General features: G+C 43.6%; 1 protein-coding gene across 4 annotated transcripts in view; it reads right to left on the bottom strand.

Moving 5' to 3' along the window:
- slit1a (slit homolog 1a (Drosophila)) overlaps window positions 1-17,899 on the bottom strand; it is an 87,936-nt gene that overhangs the window by 7,721 nt on the left and 62,316 nt on the right. For 2 of the 4 annotated variants that reach the window (XM_031304988.2, XM_031305004.2), the window contains exons 11-31: window positions 17,223-17,294; window positions 17,048-17,119; window positions 16,642-16,785; window positions 14,615-14,778; window positions 13,574-13,597; window positions 10,679-10,823; window positions 10,478-10,552; window positions 10,239-10,382; window positions 9,981-10,124; window positions 9,721-9,887; window positions 8,816-8,951; window positions 6,965-7,033; window positions 6,811-6,882; window positions 6,627-6,698; window positions 2,669-2,740; window positions 1,340-1,503; window positions 1,112-1,236; window positions 903-1,000; window positions 667-806; window positions 263-356; window positions 3-140 (exon numbers count right to left, since the gene is read on the bottom strand). In XM_031304988.2, coding sequence (XP_031160848.1) covers window positions 3-140; window positions 263-356; window positions 667-806; window positions 903-1,000; window positions 1,112-1,236; window positions 1,340-1,503; window positions 2,669-2,740; window positions 6,627-6,698; window positions 6,811-6,882; window positions 6,965-7,033; window positions 8,816-8,951; window positions 9,721-9,887; window positions 9,981-10,124; window positions 10,239-10,382; window positions 10,478-10,552; window positions 10,679-10,823; window positions 13,574-13,597; window positions 14,615-14,778; window positions 16,642-16,785; window positions 17,048-17,119; window positions 17,223-17,294 — 2,331 coding nt within the window. The remainder of the gene's footprint in view (window positions 1-2; window positions 141-262; window positions 357-666; window positions 807-902; window positions 1,001-1,111; window positions 1,237-1,339; window positions 1,504-2,668; window positions 2,741-6,626; window positions 6,699-6,810; window positions 6,883-6,964; window positions 7,034-8,815; window positions 8,952-9,720; window positions 9,888-9,980; window positions 10,125-10,238; window positions 10,383-10,477; window positions 10,553-10,678; window positions 10,824-13,573; window positions 13,598-14,614; window positions 14,779-16,641; window positions 16,786-17,047; window positions 17,120-17,222; window positions 17,295-17,899) is intronic. The other 2 variants (XM_031304994.2, XM_031305012.2) reach the window with 1 other exon arrangement.

Raw genomic sequence — 17,899 nt, 5'->3', positions numbered from 1 at the left:
ACTTGTATCCTTCAGGACAGATGCAAGAGTATCCATTTAGCTCATCCACACACTGAGCTCCATTCTGACAACGATGCTCCTCACAGTCATTATAGTCTAAACTGCAGTCATCACCAACATAACCAGGAGAGCACACACACCTGCAAAACAAAATACTCAATCAAATCGAATCAAAAGACAAAGCTACGTCCTTATCTACTTTTCAATATATGGCGTCATCATTTTTTTGCTGTATCTGATGTTGCTGGCAGGAAACACTTACTTTGGTCCAGTGGAGGTGATGAGGCAGGTAGACTGATATTGGCAGGGGCTCCGTCCTGGGGCGCACACATCCTCCATTTCTTCGCACATCTCCCCTACACAGAAACAAGTATTTATAAAAGTATGAACTGTTATCCAACACAAAGCAAGAACCATCCTGCAAAAAACAAAAAAACAAGAAAGTCATACAGTAATTTATTTTTACAGCATGATGTATTTAATCTTTTTTATTTAAAATAGCATTTAGGGATATTTATCTTGAATTTCTTGATTTTTTTAGCTGTAGATTTCAAGAAATCTTTTGTTTCATACCACATTTCTCTAGATAGTAAATATTTTGCCTTTTTGTACAGGGGGATTTTTTTCCAATGCAGTTGCTTCTTTAGTCAAACTAAATGCACTAACCTGTGTAGTAGGGGGGACAAAAACAAGTGTAGTTGTTGACACCATCGAGGCAGGTTGCTCCGTTCTCACAGTCGTTGTCCTCGCAGTCTTCAATGTTGGTTTGGCAGGTGGGGCCCTCAAAGCCCAGTGGACATGTGCAACTATGAAAACGTACACACTTGTTATGTCAAGTTCCTTGTGGGATAAATACAATTTCATTCCTTTGCTGCACTCATTTCAAAGCTCTCCTTCCTCACCTGTATTCTCCCTCCTCATCCTCATTCACTTGGCAGGTTCCTCCGTTGGCACATGGGTTACTCACACAAGCATTCAGAGCAGTCTCACAGTTCTTGCCCTGAGACAGAGATAATGTTTTTTATTTTTTTGCTGTTAATTATGCATACTTCAAGACCTGCAACACATCGAGGATATTCACAAACAGATGGTAGCATTGTAAAGCTCTGACCTTAAATCCTGGAGGGCAGCTGCACCTGTAGATCTCCACCATGTCGCTGTGACAGATGCCTTGGTTCAGACAGGGACTGGACAGACAGGGGTTACACTTGGCCAGCACTGTAGTGTCCACATCACCTGAGGAAATGCCAGACCGATAAGAATGAATTGCATGTAGATACCTGGTAAATACTAGTGCTACTGCTTACATTATATTTCAGTGTCCAACTCTATAACTCACCTGTACATTCAAACTTCTTAGCAGGTGTGGTGAGAAGCAGTTTGCCCTCCATGCCCTGCGGGCCAGCGCAACGAGCGATGCCAGGCTCTTTGTAGCTAGTCTTCACCCAGTCAGATAGCCAGCGCATGTGACAGTCACAGTGCAAGGGGTTGGCACCAATTGCCCTTATAAAGCAAAGGAAATAAATGTATCAATGGTTTGATAATGTAGGATGGCTGTGTTATACTTTTCAGCCTCATTTAGTTCAGTAAGAAATTCTGTCTGTCACTGTAATACACTCTATCGACAGCAGGTGTCTCTACGCCCTTACGTAAAACAATCTAACTCAACTTTGTGTTCTATACAAATAAAACACTGACTCTTAAAGAATAAAGCAGATTTAAAGTTGAATGTCCAATGCCAATTTGTGCCATACATCATCTGGAGGAAAACCTCTCAATTATAGGCAAAGGTGCGAACAGAAGGCACTCTTAACCACTTCTGTCATGGTGGTCGTGAATCAATGCCGCTCTGTCCTCCCGCTGGATGCACAAACACTCCTGAATCGATGCTGTTCCATTACGGTGGAACACAGGCTCATCTTTCAGGCCGGGCCAATAGCTGACACCTGACATCTGCTAACATGAGAGCAACTTGACTGTGACTGTGGATCAATGGCTGCCCTCCATCCCTCCCTTTGCCCCGTTTTCATGCAGCCTTGACTTAGTTTAGTTATCTCTATCCTCCCTTCTTCCTCTCCAACTCTGACACTGATAGTTCTATTGATCAGTGACTGCCAAGGGATGATGTGAATATCTAGGCTGAATGGCAGAGGGCACACTGCAAAGATACTTCTGTGTAATTTTACCCATGTCCACGAGTACATGCACAACCACACAGCAGCTACACACCACACTCAAAATTACAGACATAAATAAACAAACCAAAACAAACACTAAAATCCACAGACCATCTGTGTGTGTGTGTGTGTGTGTGTGTGTGTGTGTGTGAGTGTGTGTTTTTCGGAGATGTCACAGGGAGATGAGACAGTACAGGGGTCTGTGTGTTGCTTTAACCACAGGACTGCGGCTGATTAAGGGAGGGCTTGGCTCATGCGAAGCCCACCAAAGAGGACTACAGACAGGCCACTGTGAGCCACGCACTATGTCTGTCTGACCAGACCTCCTCTGTGCCTGAAAGTGTTTGTGTGTGTGTGTGTGTGTGTGTGTGTGTGTGTGTGTATGTGTGTGTGTGTACGTGTGTAGACTTCACAAACTCAGTGGTAAGTGCAGACAGTATCACATAGTCTGCCATTGGGCCATACAGTTGTATGTGGGTGTTACTACTTACAAGTGGGAAAGTGAGGCCACATCGTTGAAGATGCCATCAGGAAGCTCTGAGATTTCATTGCCATGGAGGGACCTGAGGGACGATGAAGAAAGAAAAAAAGAGCAAATTTATGACCATGAACATGTTTCGTTATAGGAAAGAAATGCGCTTTTCCTTCGTACTATAAGAGCTGAAATGATTAGATGATTTGTTGATTGACAGAAAATAAACTATTTTGATGATCAATTAATCACTTGAGTCACATTTAAAGCAAAAAACATTAGCTCATTGCAGCTTCTCAAATGTGAAGATTTGCTGGTTTTCTTAAGTCTTCTATGATCGAATAATGAATATCTTTGCTCAAACAAAACAAGCTATTTGAAAATGTCATCTCGGGAAAATGTCATGGTGGAGACTGTGATCGGCATTTTACACAATTTTCTGGGATTTTTTTTAGAAAAATAGGATGAATCAAGAATAATTGGCATAATCGATAATGAATAAATGTTACAGTCCTACATAATATACTTATTTACTTTAATGTTGGGTTGTGTTGTAGTATTGGGTATGTATTTCTGGTTGAGCCTTGTGCAGCACGCAAAGATGTGAGGCTCTGTAAGTCTGTAAAAGACTGGTGTCAAGTTTCTATGTGCGTCTGGCTGGCAGGGCCAACTCCCCCCTCCCTCTGTATCACATGCAGGACATTGAAAAACATTAGTGTAATTGTGTGTGTGCAGATTGACAGGTATATTTATGTGCTTGCATATTTGGGAACAAGCATGTATATTAATGTTTGTGTGCATTTACACTATATTGTATATACTGTTATTTTCCTTGATGTTCTCTGACTATCTAGGGTGACAAGCCAACATGGCTTAATGGCTAGATGACTGATGGCTGCTGTAATCCGCAGGGTCATTACCACCTCCAACCCTCAGCTGACCGCATGCTAATGTTACCACAGCTCAGTTTGCAGCCCCAATACATGACATGTCTGCTCTGTATGCCTGCATGATGAGAACTGATGTATAAACAGTCTTTGAAACCTTACTTCCTTCTTTGTTTGATCTGTGAATTACCACTAAGCTTAGGACGAGCCAGGGGGAAGGACACAGAGAGCAAAACTGGTCAATGTAAGGATGCATAGCCGTGCTCGAGTACGAAAGGGAAAATATACAATGTTACTGTCTGAGACAACAACTTAATTGGCCTGTGTGCAGGGGAGAATGCTTATTAGTGTAGAATGAGTAGTTGGGTTGTGGTAGTCGGAGTTAGGATACTGAGGGCATGAAGCCAGCAGCAGCGTGCCAGCTCGGCAGAGATCTCATGGGAGAAAGGAGCCAGGGAGTCTCCAGGAAGAAACCTGATCCGCTCTCCTGCTAACATTCTCTCTGTCTGTCTCTGTGTCTTTTTTACTTTTCTTTTCTACAGCTGTATATCATTACATCACTCCATCTTACCTATGTCAACATATCTCTAGCCTGGCACAATTCTTAGAATGGAATTGCATTTGATGTTTCTAGACAGGCACAATGATGGTTTATGACTAAAAAGAATTTCTTTGCACAGGCTGTCCAACTGAACATGTTCAAAATGCTCAAACTGGCTTGTTTACCTGCAACCAGTTAATAATATTTTTGTGATTCTGTGAGTCCTGAGCTACATAGTTATCATGTGATACAGGCATTTACCCACAGCAATGCAACTAACAGATGCAAGTGCAGTTTGAGAATATGTCGGGTTGGTTTCATTTGTTGCAGGCTTTTACTTTCTTTTCTGTTCTTTTCCTTTATCACCCTCTTTTTATATCACTTTCTTTTCTCACAGCTTCCCACCCAGGTCTTGGCGAGCCACGCCCTAGCGCTGTCTCAGCTCACTCACCTCACACCTAATACCCAGCAGGCCAATTAGCAGCTTATTAATCTGCAGCTCAAACCACAAGCATCATACACACACACACACACACACACACACACACACACACACACACACACACACACACACACACACACACACACACACACACACACACACGTACACTTGCACCAAACCACACCACACCCATGCCAGGCTCAGACCCCTGGTCTGTTTGAAGCCCTGAGCGTTAATGATTCTTCTCCTCTTTACTGCTCTGTAAAGCCAAAGGTGCAGCTTTATAAAGGCTTTTGCACCTCAGTGTGTGTGAGCGTGTCCTGTTCGTAGCCGGCTTTGGCATCTCACTGTGGTTTTCTATGAAGCTTCCAACTTTGAACTTTGAACTCGTTTAAACTATTAAATGGAGCTCATTGTCGCTTCAGTTTTGTTGCACTCACGCAGCCTTGCTTAGTAAAACAAAAAAGCCATGGCACCAATTGGCATTTAATGGGAGGCTTATGATTGATCACACCAGCAGTAAAGACATCAAAGTTTTCTGCTTCATTTGGACTCCCTTCTGACTGAGACAATAAGGTAGTCCAGACAGTCTGTGCGTATGTGTGTGTGTTTCTGAGCTTGTATATAGTTCTAAGCCTGTGTGGTGTGTGTGGGGCGGGTGGTGTTGGGGGGAGCACCTCACATGGCGTCTAGCACACTTGCAATATTTTAAAAGTAAAGGTGGCGTGAGTGAGTAAGAGCAGAAGTAACGGATGCAGCTTCATTAGAGATCAAAGCGACGCACCCGGGCTAGCAAGGAGTCATCAGCTAATGATGACCGAGTTTCACTCTCATTCCACGCTAAAAGGGCTCTCATGCTTTGTGCCTCGTAATGATTGGGACTTTAGTCGAATCCCGCTGTAAAAAGAGGCTTTGTTGAAGCTTTGTTGTCAGTAGTAAAAAGTGTGCCTGCTATGAGCACACATGGAAGGCCGATAAGTTTACTCCCACACACATACTAACGGGCACCAAGCCAGTAGATGACAAATATATAAGCTATGCATACAGGCGCGCACGCACACACACACACACACACACACACACACACACACACACACACACACACACACACACACACACACACACACACACACACACACACACATACATAATCTCATAAGGAGTGCTGCTGGGCCTGGTCTCTGTTTCTCCCTCGCAGAACTAAACTGTTCATTTGAGTTAAAGTGTGAGGCATCCAGCTGCTGTATCTTTGGATGCAGGTCCAAAGATTGGCTTTGGTTTCGTCATTTATCTGTCGAACGTATTTACATTCTACATCTCAGTTATTTAGCAGACCGATTCAACCATGGGGAGCCCATGGTCACTGAGAGTGCACAATCAAAGACTTCATAACTTCACAAAAGCCCGGAGGCAGAGTCAAAACAATTACGGTTAGCGGGGCAAAACATTCGCTGGTAATCAGCGTCAAAGTGATTTTGTACAGTGGGTTTTAGGGGCTTGTGTTTGGCCCTGCCGGTGAGGCAGTGATGAGCTTGGGGTGTTTAGAGGTGAACAGGCAGACTGGGAAGATGCCTGAAGATGAGGTGTGTGCAGGAGAAGAAGCTGGAACAACACTGCCACTGCTCCTGTGGCTGCCATTTAAACAGAGAAAATAGGTCGGAGGTTGTGTGTATGTGTGTGTGTGTGTGTGTGTGTGTGTGTGTGTGTGTGTGTGTGTGTGTGTGTGTTCATAAGCTGTCATAAGTGTTTCAGTGCACTGGAGTCAATCAAAGATTCTCAGCATCTGCTGCACCGCCTCTGTAGTCAGTGCAAGCTGCAAAAATATCCTCCTTAATAACTCATTTAGTCTGAAAGTGAGTCTTATCTTGTTTCAGTACTTGTCTTTCAAAATAACTTCAACTGCCTCAAATGAAGGTGCTGTTCTAAGCATTAGCTATGTGACAACAAAGAAACAGTTCAAACATATGATTTGTATCAAATCTCTCTAATAGCAAGATACATAATGTATTAAAAATAGGATTTTAACCTAATCTTAACCCTAGTCCGATACATTAAAATGAACACACACATATGTCTGCATGCATTTAAAATATTAAAATCAACTCACAGCAGTCTGAGAGAGTGAAGTCCACTGAAGGCCATTTTGGGGATACAACGCAGGGAGTTGTAGCTCAGGATTCTGCAATGTAAAAATAATTACATATGCATGTATATAAAATTCATCTGTTTCCATCCTACTGTCAGCACCGGAATGAAATACTAGCTCTTGGCTGAGGCTGGTCAGGACTTACAGAGTGGTGAGTTGGCTCATGTTAGCAAAGGACGAGTTGGTCAGGGAGTTGATCTTGTTGTTGCTCAGGTCTCTGCAAGGAAAATTTAAAAGGCATATGCTTACTATATTGATCTGCACAATGAGACAGAGGAGGCAGACAGACAAGTACTTACACCAGCTGTAGGTATTTGAAGGTAGACAGTTCCTTTGGTACAACACTGAACTGGTTTCCATCCAGGTACCTGAACAAAATGACACACAGTTAAGTAAAGAGTCAGTGGCAGAAAATTATCCATTCAGACCAAAATACAATATATTATCCTGAAAATATATTTTCACAATATATCTGAGCTTGATGCTGAGGAAGATTGTGTGATATACCTCCAGAACAGCTACAATGTGGACATTGTGATGAGATAGAAAAAGAAAAAATAATAAAAGGGAGATCTAAAAGTCTAAAATTAGTCTAGAAAATTCCATATATATATTCACAAACATTCTAAAAAGGTAAATTGTCCTCTAATTTCAAAATGAAAAGTACTTATTGAGGGGTTGCCAAACTGTATCAAGGCAGCAGTGCCTTATCTTATATTATATATAAACTGGTGTTAAAAGTTGATTTAATTCTACATTTGGACATTTTATTCTGCCTTTTGTGAGCAGATTAGTTTCACTTTGTGAACTGGTTAGGTGCAGAGCTTAAGGCAGTTATTGCAGGACATCACACTTTTTACACAGAACATTTTTTTTTCTTTTCAATTTGATCTAATGTCACACCAAACAGCAGATTGTTTTGTCTTTCAATTACTTTTTTTCAGATGTTTTTACTTAACATTGTGTCTCATGTCTGGAAGTAAGGCTAAGCCTCCTGTATAAGTATTCCAGACACATACTGGGTTATATTTAATACTGGGACTGAATAGCTGGGAAAGACGGCAGACTGAATTACATTCAGTGACGTTTTTGTGAATTTTCTGTATAGCAGTATTTCCTGAATGTGACCCAGCAGCACACCACTTTTTGAAGTGACAGAGGTACAAACACTTGTAGGTGCGTTAACATACTCCACCACAGTTGACATCATGCCTGCAGGGATGCATCCACCCTGTTGACTGCCAACACAAAGTGCTACCAGAGGGCTGTCACCCTGATAAATGAAAGATTTAGAGTCCTGGTCCCTCTGAGCGGAGCTGCAGGGGCTTTTTCCTGCTATTGTTGTTGACTGTACTCTATACGGGAAGGGCTGGGGGGGTTGCTGGTTAGTTAGGGGGGCCCTTAGGTTCAGAAGTAATGATAGGTAATGACGGTGCAGAGGACACTTAGGATAATGATGGAGTAGCAAACTCTCCAGATGACTAGATGAAAGCCCAGAACAGAGGGGCACACCTGGTCACACCTGCTGGGACAATGACCGGCCTTAAGGCTTTCACAGCGAGTGTGAGTGTGTGTGTTTATGTGTGTGTGTGTGTGTGTGTGTGTGTGTGTGTGTGTGTCTTAGTCTGAACCACTTGAAGCAGTATTGGAAAGTTCCAGACCTATTCCATTCCCTTCCTTTCCCATTGAAAACTGCTCATTAAAATGTCCTCTTGCTCCCCTATGCTCCTGTGGACAGGCTTTTGGCCCTCCCACAAATATGCACACACACACACACACACACACACACACACACACACACACACACACACACTGATCCTTGGCTCTGAGTGTGAGAGTGACATCAGTGCTAGCCCTGAGGGCTGCAGGGAACACTGAAGAAGAATGTCTGAGAGAATAACTGCAGGGTTTATTGACTCCTTTCCCGTTCTCCAAATGATGAGATCTGTTTTCTTTGCCACCACTGTTTTCACTAACTCTCATCTCTTTTATACCTCCTAAGCTCCTTTCTACCTTTTACAGTATATCATCTCCTTTGGATTCCTTTCCAGACCTGCCTCCATCAATACCAGACAAAGAAAGAATAATACCTGGAACTCAAACTGATAAGATACACATGCAATTAGCATAATTAATTCCAAGGAACTCACAGTTCAGTCACGTTTCTGGGAATGCCTTTGGGCAGCGTGTGGAGATGCTTATTACTGCAGCGCACCACAGTCTCCAGGCAAGTACATTCACTGGGACACTGGGGTCTGGGCACACAGCTTGACACCTCTTCTTGGCCTGGGAAAAAAACAAGGAGATAGAAGGAGTCAGATACCAGAGAGGAATAGAAAGGAGTAATGACCAAGAGGCTAGGAAAGACATGGAGGACAGCCAAAAGAATAGCTGTCATCCCTGGCAAAAAACAGTAGAAAGAGGAGAAAGACAAAGGGAACCTAAAGGCAAGACAGTGCCAAAACAGCACAATCATTCAAGATGATGGTGAGGCATTAAGACAATGAAAAAAGAGGAAGTGACAATTGTGAAAGTAAAATAAGACAGAGAGAGAGGAGCCTCACTAATGTAATATCGACCAGCAAGAGCAAAGAATGCAAGCTGCCTGAGGCCTGAAGACAAGTCTAACATTCATTCAGGTGCAAATAGGCTGACTGGTCAATAAGGCAAACAGCTCAATAGCACCACTCAGCCCGGCATCGACCAGCAGCTTAGGAACTGCTGAGTAGCAATCTATTCCGTAAACAAAAGAGTCGCACAATAGCGGCCATTATTTAAGATGATCTCAGACACTTTAAGCAGCTCTTGTTCATAATGTATTGTGGAGCAGAGTGCAACGTTAAAATCTTCATCAGTCAGAACCAGACAGGTAAGTTTCACACATAGTGGAGGTCATCTGCTATATTGGAGATGTTTATCTTCTTTCAAAGAGCCAGATTACTTCATTTAAAATGGAGAAGCTGCAACAAAAGCTCAGAGATGGTCTAAACAAGGACAAACAGAATGAGACTCAAATCATGATAGGCAGTTGGTTGTGTGTCTTGGCACCACCTACCCTCCTCACAGCGGAAGTCAGGCAGAGCCACATCCTGCAGAGGGATCTCCTTCAGAAAGGCAGGACGCTGGCAGCGAGGATTACCGGTCACAATCTTCCTACTCCTCAGCCAATCGCCGAGCCAGGCCAACCGGCAGTCACAATTGAAGGAGTTGGCCAAAAGGTTACTGGGATAAAGTGAGCATAAGAGAGGTTGTAAAAGCATTGTAACATTAAAATGCACAATTAAAGCTAGGCTTGTGTGTATGCCAGGGTCTCACAGGGTGGAGAGAGTCTGCAGAGTGTCGAAGGCTCCGGGAGTGATTGTGGTCAGCTGGTTGTCATACAGAGACAGCAGGCGGACATTGTGCAGCCCTGTAAAACTGTCATTGTGGACGCAGCTAATCTTATTGTTCCTCAGCATCCTATAAAGAAAAGAAATGAAACACCTTAGCCTAAAGAATCTGAAATATTATCTTACATTTCAGAAATATCAACGTGCCTGAGTGTGTAATTGTATGTGTTTGTGCAGCTCTCACAGCATGCGCAGTCCCTCAAGGCCACGGAACATTCCGCTTCGGACTGAGTCGATCTGATTGGCCGTGAGGTGAAGCTCATTGATGGATGATGCACCTTCAAATGACCCATCTTCAATTTCTGTGATCTTGTTGTTGCTGAGGTTACTGCGGGTAGAAAAGCATGTCAGAGAAGTAAATTACTATTTAGAGAATGACTGTTGATAGTTAAAGTTAAAAAGTAATATCAAAGTTTTACTTACATTTTCTTCAGCTGGGAAAGGTTTTTAAACACTCCAGTTGCCTCTAGAGCGGTGATCTCATTGTTGTTAAGGCGGCTAGAAAGAAAAAAGTTGAAATAGACAACTTCATTCTCATTTCTTTTCATGCTATCTCGGCTCAATTCTGTCTCATATCTTTTCCTGTTAGCAGTGTACAATAGACTTTTTTTCCTAAATCCTTACAGTTCATAGGTGGATGAAGGGATGTGCTCAGGGATCTTGGTGAGCTTTAGGTTGGAGCAGTCCACTACGTTTGACTCACAGCGGCACTTGGGAGGACAAACTGGATCACTGTTACAGGCATTATTCAGACGGGTGTCCTCTGTACCTGAACAGGAGAAAAATGCGAACACACAAAATTACATCAGCGCTTCCTTATAACAATATATACGTATGTGCCTCACTTTCCCATGCTGCTGAATGTCAGTAGTTTGTCCTGTTGTGACCTAAAAGGCAGCTTCCCTAACGAATCTTTAACCTTAGGCACGCTCAAGAACATCCTGCAGCTCTCCTACCATTCGCAGGAGAGAGACGAACGGGTGTGGCCGAGGGGATGGAAGGGTGGGGGCGAGGGTGAGTCATTTTTAGAGAGGTAATAGAGTGGGAGCAGTGGGGTGAAAAGAACAGTAGGAGGGTAGATTGAGATAGGGATGCCAAAGAGGATTTGGACTGCCAGCTTTAATGAAGCAGAGCACCCAAGAGAGAGCACAGGAAGTGTGCGTAGACAGGTGAAGGCAAAGGAGAGGAGAGCATGGAAAAAGAAAAAGGAGGGCATGACGGACATAAATGCATGGACATAAAAGGGAAAGGAGACAGATGAGAGAGAAATAAAAGGTGAGTGGCGGAGGTGCAGAGAGACGTCTGTCCTGATGGAGGAAGAGCAAGAATGAGGCAGCATGGGGAGTGTGGGACGTTTTCCTGCACCTCCTCTGTCTATGAATAGACATTACGTGCCAAAAAGCGTGCTGCTAGTTACATCATGGCTGCTCAATAATGGAGCAGCGCTGGGAGCCACTTAGAACAGTGTGTGGGTGTGTGTGTCTGTGAGTGTGTGTATTGTGTCTCTGTGTCTGTGTATATATGTGCGTGTAGAGCTTATGTGTGTGCATATGTTCCATTTAGATGGAACAGCCCAGCGTTTTCTGTTAGGATATTGTTTTGTGTCCCGCTCGCTTTTTCACATGCTCACATCGGTGCACCTCTCTGCCTGAGGTTTGGAGATGACGTCAGCGGAACGCCGTAGGGCAACCAGACCACAATCCTGAGCAGGAAAACCTCAAACAACCAGGACAAAAATCCTATGGTTGAGTATCAAAAATCTGTCTAAATAAATGTAGCGACATTTGAAACCAGAACCTTAACCCAAACCCTCATCGTTGACTTTATTAGAATACGGTTGAAGAGTTAATTTGCATAAACAGAAATGACTTCCTCTGGCTGCCCCTGCAATGACTTTTTCTGAAGCTGTGTCACTTTTTAGAGTGGCTCAGTGGAAAGTGAAGATAGACACAGTAATGCAGGTCATTAAGGAACTTTCCCTCGCTAGGCCAGACAACAGGAAAAGGCATTTCCTGCTTCAGGGGAAGCAATGAAATAACAGCACAGCGCTTTGATCTTGAGGATGTAGAGGAGCCGGGGGAGATTCGTGAGCCTGAGTCATCGTCATCGTCACAAGTGCGTGGTGGGGACACTTTTACTGTCAGCAGATTTAAATGAAACTGGAGAAAACACATAGAAGAGGGATGAGGTTTTTCCTTCTCTGAGGCGCAAAATGACTCATCGCCGGATTTGTTGAAGTTCTCATAATTCCTTGCAGCTTGGTTCTCATTATCAATTTATTATGGAATTCCCGTACTGTCGGGGATTTTGTGTATTGAGTGCATGTGTGTGTATTGTGGAGGCTTTTATTGTTATCATTCAGGGAGGGTGAAATTCTCATTAATCACATTTGGCTTTGATCTTCCTTCTGCTTACATAGTACTCCCATTTGTTCTCTAAGCCAGTGTAGAGCTTTATCTCAGCTCAGCACACAAAGACACATTAATTTACACACACGCACGCACGCACGCACGCACACACGCACGCGCACGCACACACACACACACACACACACACACAGAGTTCGACACACATCACTGCTCCTCCTAGTTATTTTCTTGGAAGTGCTCTTGTTAAGAGGTCCGGAAACATCCGCTGATAGGAATCTGGGTCCTCTGGTGGGCTTTATTTTCTTTAGCTTTTACTGATAGAAAGGACACACTTTCCTTCCCCTTCTGTCCTTCTCTCCCTCCCTCTTTTTCTGCCCCTCTTGGTGAGTGACTGTCTGTGCTCATGCCAAAGCAAAGACCCACTTCCTTTTGACTCTATCTGCTGAGACTGTTAGGAAAACAGAGCTGAGGAGAAACAGACGCTCTCGCGCGTATATGCCATTAAGATGCACACATTGGTCCAGTCACTCATAGGCCCAATTAGCTGCTCTCATTTGTATAAATACCTAAAGTGCCACTACCACCAGTACACACATTTCAACTGACCTTTCCATACCTAAAGTTTCTTCTGTGCAGATCATTTCCTCTGTAAATCCTACCATCATCCACATTAAAAGTTGATTCCAGTTCATTACAACTTGGGTCTTTCATAGTTTTGGCCATTATTTCAAGAACTTGTGGAGGTAAAACCAAAAGAGAGAGCAACGGAAGTGTTGGCAATAATCCCTCATTGAGCAGGAAAACTGTGTGGACATTACTACTGCAAGTATGGTAGGTCAAAGTTGAACTAGGAAATCGGTTTGTAAACTGTGATAGCAATAAACAAGAGGCAGTTTGGGTAATAATTTTGCCTCTTTTTGTTTTCTCTTCTTTAACTTGGTAAATAAAATGTAATTATCACCGAAAGAAATGATGGCAAAACTATGAAAATAAGACCCAAGGTGTAATAAACTGCAATTATCCTTTAACCTGTGGGAGAGTTTTTCTTAAATGAAGTGTAATGGAAAAATGGTGCTGCTACATGGCTGCAGGTAGACAATTAAAGAAAAGAGGAAGACAATGATAGGTCTGAACATTTACAAGCACTCACCTGGGATGAAGTACTGCTCTTTGGCTGTGATGGAGAAAAGAAAGAGGGACGGATGTCAGTGAGACCAGTCTGGCCTGCATAGCTGTGGTGTCGCTATGCTTCAGAACAGTCATATATAAAGCTTATATATGACGACACATGACTCAACGTATATGACACTTAAACAGAGAAGCCTAGTGTGTCTCTGTGTATGGCAAATATGGAGGAACTAGTAATGATGTTAAAAGGTGGTAAATATTTGGCTGTTGCTAAGGACGAGTGACTGAGAGAGTAAGAGGGAGACAGTGAGAAAGAAAGAAAAAAAGAAAGAAAGAAGGAAAATGACAAAAAATGGAAAAGAGAAAAGAAAGAGAAAAAAAGCTTGGACTCCCTTCTTCAGCAGGTCTAGCCAAACAAATGAGGCTATAAAGAAGTGTGAAACCTCAGCAGTGCAGAGTGCCAGACAGCGTAGCACAGTGCATAAACACAATAGTGGGCAGAGGGTGGAGGGAGTGGGGATGGTGAGTCCCAGCTAGAGCAATGCAGAGGAATGAGGGGATGAGGGGGTGTGAAGGAAACCAGAGCCTGGCAGGCAGAGAGTGATGAGCGGGCAAGGGGAGATGTAGGCTGAGATTGGCAGAGGGCAGAGGAATGGTGGGCACGTACAGAAACTCTAGCCCTTATACCAGCCTTGACTGGTGATCTCAGCTCACTGCGGTTTGAATGTGAAACTAGACTCACAATGTGGTAATATGGAGGGGAAATGGAGAAACAGCGAATGATCCCTCTCTCCTTGGCCCCAGGTTCATCTGGGGAGATATTGATTGAGGAGCACCGGCACAGCAAATGATAGGCCGAATAAAACCTTTTGCCAGGAATGATCACTCATTAAATGAGGTATGAGGTAGAGGGAACAACGCAGAGATAGCCACTCCCAGCGGAGAGAAAGTAAGAGTAGAGCAGTGAGAGACAAGTGGAATAAAAACAACAAAGCCTGCCTGAGAGATAGAGAGCCCCAGAGAGAAATAAGAGGGAAACAGTGACACAGAGCCACCAGCCTACCGGAGCAGCGGAACTTCTTGCTCTTGATCTGTCCAATACGTTTGTTTGCAAGTCGGCGGGGGCTGGCGCAGCGGGCGCCGCTGGTCTCGATGGGGTTGGAGCGCAGGTAATCTGCCAGCCACTTCAGATTACAATCACAAATAAAAGGGTTCTGGGCCAGGTGACTGGATAACAGAGAGGGAGGGGGGATTGGAAAGAAGGGGAACAGGTCAGAGAGGTAGATAGAAGAAGAAGCCAGAGCCACAGACTTACTACAGACTCTCATCTGGAACCCTAGAAACATAAGAAAATGCCTTTAAATAATTGCTTATTGACTTTAAGTTAAACCATATCATAATGACATGATCTTATCATGTTAAAGGAAGAGTTGGACATTTTGGGAAATCCACGTATTCGCTTTCTTGTCAAGAGTTAGATAATAAATTCAATACCACCGTACGGTCAATATGAAGCTACAACCCGCAGCTGGTTATCTTAGCTTAGCATAGAGACTGGAAACCAAGAAACAGCTAGTCTGTCTGTAACTTCTTTAATGTTGTAAAATGTTTTAATGTCCAAATTAATGATTCTGGGCAAACTGTACTAAAAAAAGTAGTTACTGAAGTTCTACAAGTTTGGTCCCGTATAATGCATCATATATATTTAATAAGATCAGTTAGATTATTTTTTATGTGATTTCTGCATAGATTGGATACATTGTGATGCACTCAGTTAACTTTATGAACATTTTGGAGGCAGTAGTTTGTGCTGCTAATGTATCATATTGTGTCTAGTCTCGCAATGCCAGACCTTCCTCCACAGTGCTGCAGAGGAGGGTCTGGATCTGGCCACACAGCATTCCGGGATGGGAGAAAAACGTGCTCTGGTTTATTGGCATTTTTTTAACCAATCACAATCATCTTTGGCAGCGCTAAGCACCGGACGGAGCCACGGTGCCTCTGCAAATTAGCCTCGGGAAGGAACTTGTTTTGGTGTACGTTCAAAGGTTGTTTAAGTCGTCCAACAGAAAACTCAAATTGGACAGATAGTCTAGCTATCTGTTTCGATTTACCCTGCAGAGATCTGAGGAGCAGTTAACCATAGTCTTCATAAATCCACCGGAGTTTAAAATGCCAACACAAAGAACGCGGAAGATGACGGATATCTGGCCGAAATGAGGGACATCAGGCGGAATTTCCGACGGCACCTGAACAATCCCCGAAATGAAACGTCGTTGATATGGTCTATATTATGTCATACAGAAAGATGTTTCCAATGTGTGGTCAATAAATTGGGTTGACAAAAGATTAGAAACACCACTCAGTATAATGCAATACAAAGGACCACAAACGACAGCATCCAAAAATGACCATAAAATTGAATCAACATTTCTAAAACACGACTTAATTTTAAGGAGTGTGTGCTGTCATCCAAATTATGTAGTCAATTTGGATGACCAGAGACTGGGGGAAGGCTCGAACAGAACAAAAAGCTTGTTTTAGACTGAGACCCTTAAACCACGTGCCTCTGATGCCTATGTGTGTGTGCGTGTGTGCGGTGAGCCAAGGGGCAGCGCTATCCATCATCTTCAACACGTGTCTTAATGTCTTGTATTTGCATACATGTATATGGATGAAAATGTCATGCCATGCCAATGTCAATGTCATGTCATGTTTGTTTCAGACATGATAGACGCCACAGTGTGGGGTCTGTATTGATAACAGCGTGTGGTTTGCCTTGTTTATCAGAACAAAACAAAAAAGGAGACATTCATTTAACCGAATTGGTGCTGTCTGGGTAACGGTGGTGGAAAGAATGGGTGTGGTGTGTGCTGTTTTTGATTTCGATCTGGCCGCAGAAGCTGTGTGTGTTCGCGTGTTTGAGAAGATGATAGATTTACTCTTCTCTCCACCTCATGATTCCATTCCTGTGTTATTACACAGACCTGCGAGTAAACAACTCCTGTGTTGGCTCATGTTTTATGGTGACGGCTCAGTATTTGTCGGAGCGTGTGCAGCAGCATGTTCATATGTGCGTGTTTGACTCACAGGGTCTGTATAGCTCGTAGTGAAGTGAAGGTGCCCTTGGCAAGGGTTTGGATCTTGTTGTCGTAGAGCGATAGCAGCGAGAGATTCTGAAGGTCCTGAAAGGCGTTGGCACGAACACAGTGAATCTTATTGGCATTTAGCAACCTGAGAGAAGGCGGAAGAAGGGGGAAACAAAGAGGGAGGGAGGAAGAAGGAGGGAAGAAGGAAAAGAGAGAGGGAAGCAGCTTGTCAGAGTTTCTTTATGCATTAATTCATTATACATTCCATCTAATAAAAATATGCACAGGTACAAAGTTTGTTTGAAGGTTATGACTCCTTGATTGAGTGGGAGTAAAGGACGCCTGGTATTCAGTATATGTCTGCAGTGTATCAGCAGAGTGGCTGTGTGTGTGTGTGTTCTGCTTACAATAGTTGCAAGGCGTAGAGGCCATCAAACACCCCCTTGGGCAGGTCGGTGATCTTATTTCCATACAGCACGCTAGGAAAGACAACAACAGACACTTGCTTAAGACACGAGAAATGACAACAGGGTGGATATTTATGCACATGCACACGCACAAACTCAGCTCGGGACCACTTACAGGGAGTTGAGGGAGCGCAGGCCCTGGAAGGCATCAGGAGCTATCTCTGAGATCTGGTTGTTGCTAAGGTCTCTGCGTTGAAGAAGAAGGAAGAATTAGTCAAGGAAATTGAGGTTTTGGGAAAAAGTCCTTTTCCTGTGGGAGGTATGACCCCACTGTCACCAGGGTGTCACCATCATAGGAAGGTGGGGTGGAGGTAAGGGCCTCTGCATGTTGCTGGCAAGCAATTGCAAATGTAGCAAATGTAGTGTGAGCTGGATAAAGATGAGTTCCAGCTCTCTCCCATATTTGATGGTGCGTCCCTTCAAGGGATTTGATGAAATGGAGCGGGCTAGAGTCTTGTAGCCAATCAAAACATTTGCTTGTATTATTTGTGGGCTATCCAGAGGCACTGTGTTGTATCATGGTGAGTGTGTGTGAGTAAAAATGGGGTGCAGGGCCGAAATCCAAAGCGAAATACAGTAGACTGCCTCAACATAGCTGTTGTTAATAGGATCCACAGGCCTCTCCCCACAGGATAACCACTAAGCCTGTGTGTCTATGTGTTTATGTGTGTGTGAGTAAATGCAACAGTAAATGAGGAACAGTAGGGCAGAAAGAGAGAAAGACAGATGGAGGGAGAGAGAGAGAGAGAGAGAGAGAGAGAGAGAGAGAGAGAGAGAGAGAGAGAGAGTTAA

The sequence above is a fragment of the Sander lucioperca genome, chromosome 15 (assembly GCF_008315115.2).
Source record: "Sander lucioperca isolate FBNREF2018 chromosome 15, SLUC_FBN_1.2, whole genome shotgun sequence".
NCBI lineage: Eukaryota > Metazoa > Chordata > Actinopteri > Perciformes > Percidae > Sander > Sander lucioperca.
Note: the sequence above shows the minus strand (reverse complement) of the source record. Positions and strands in the feature narration are given on the sequence as shown.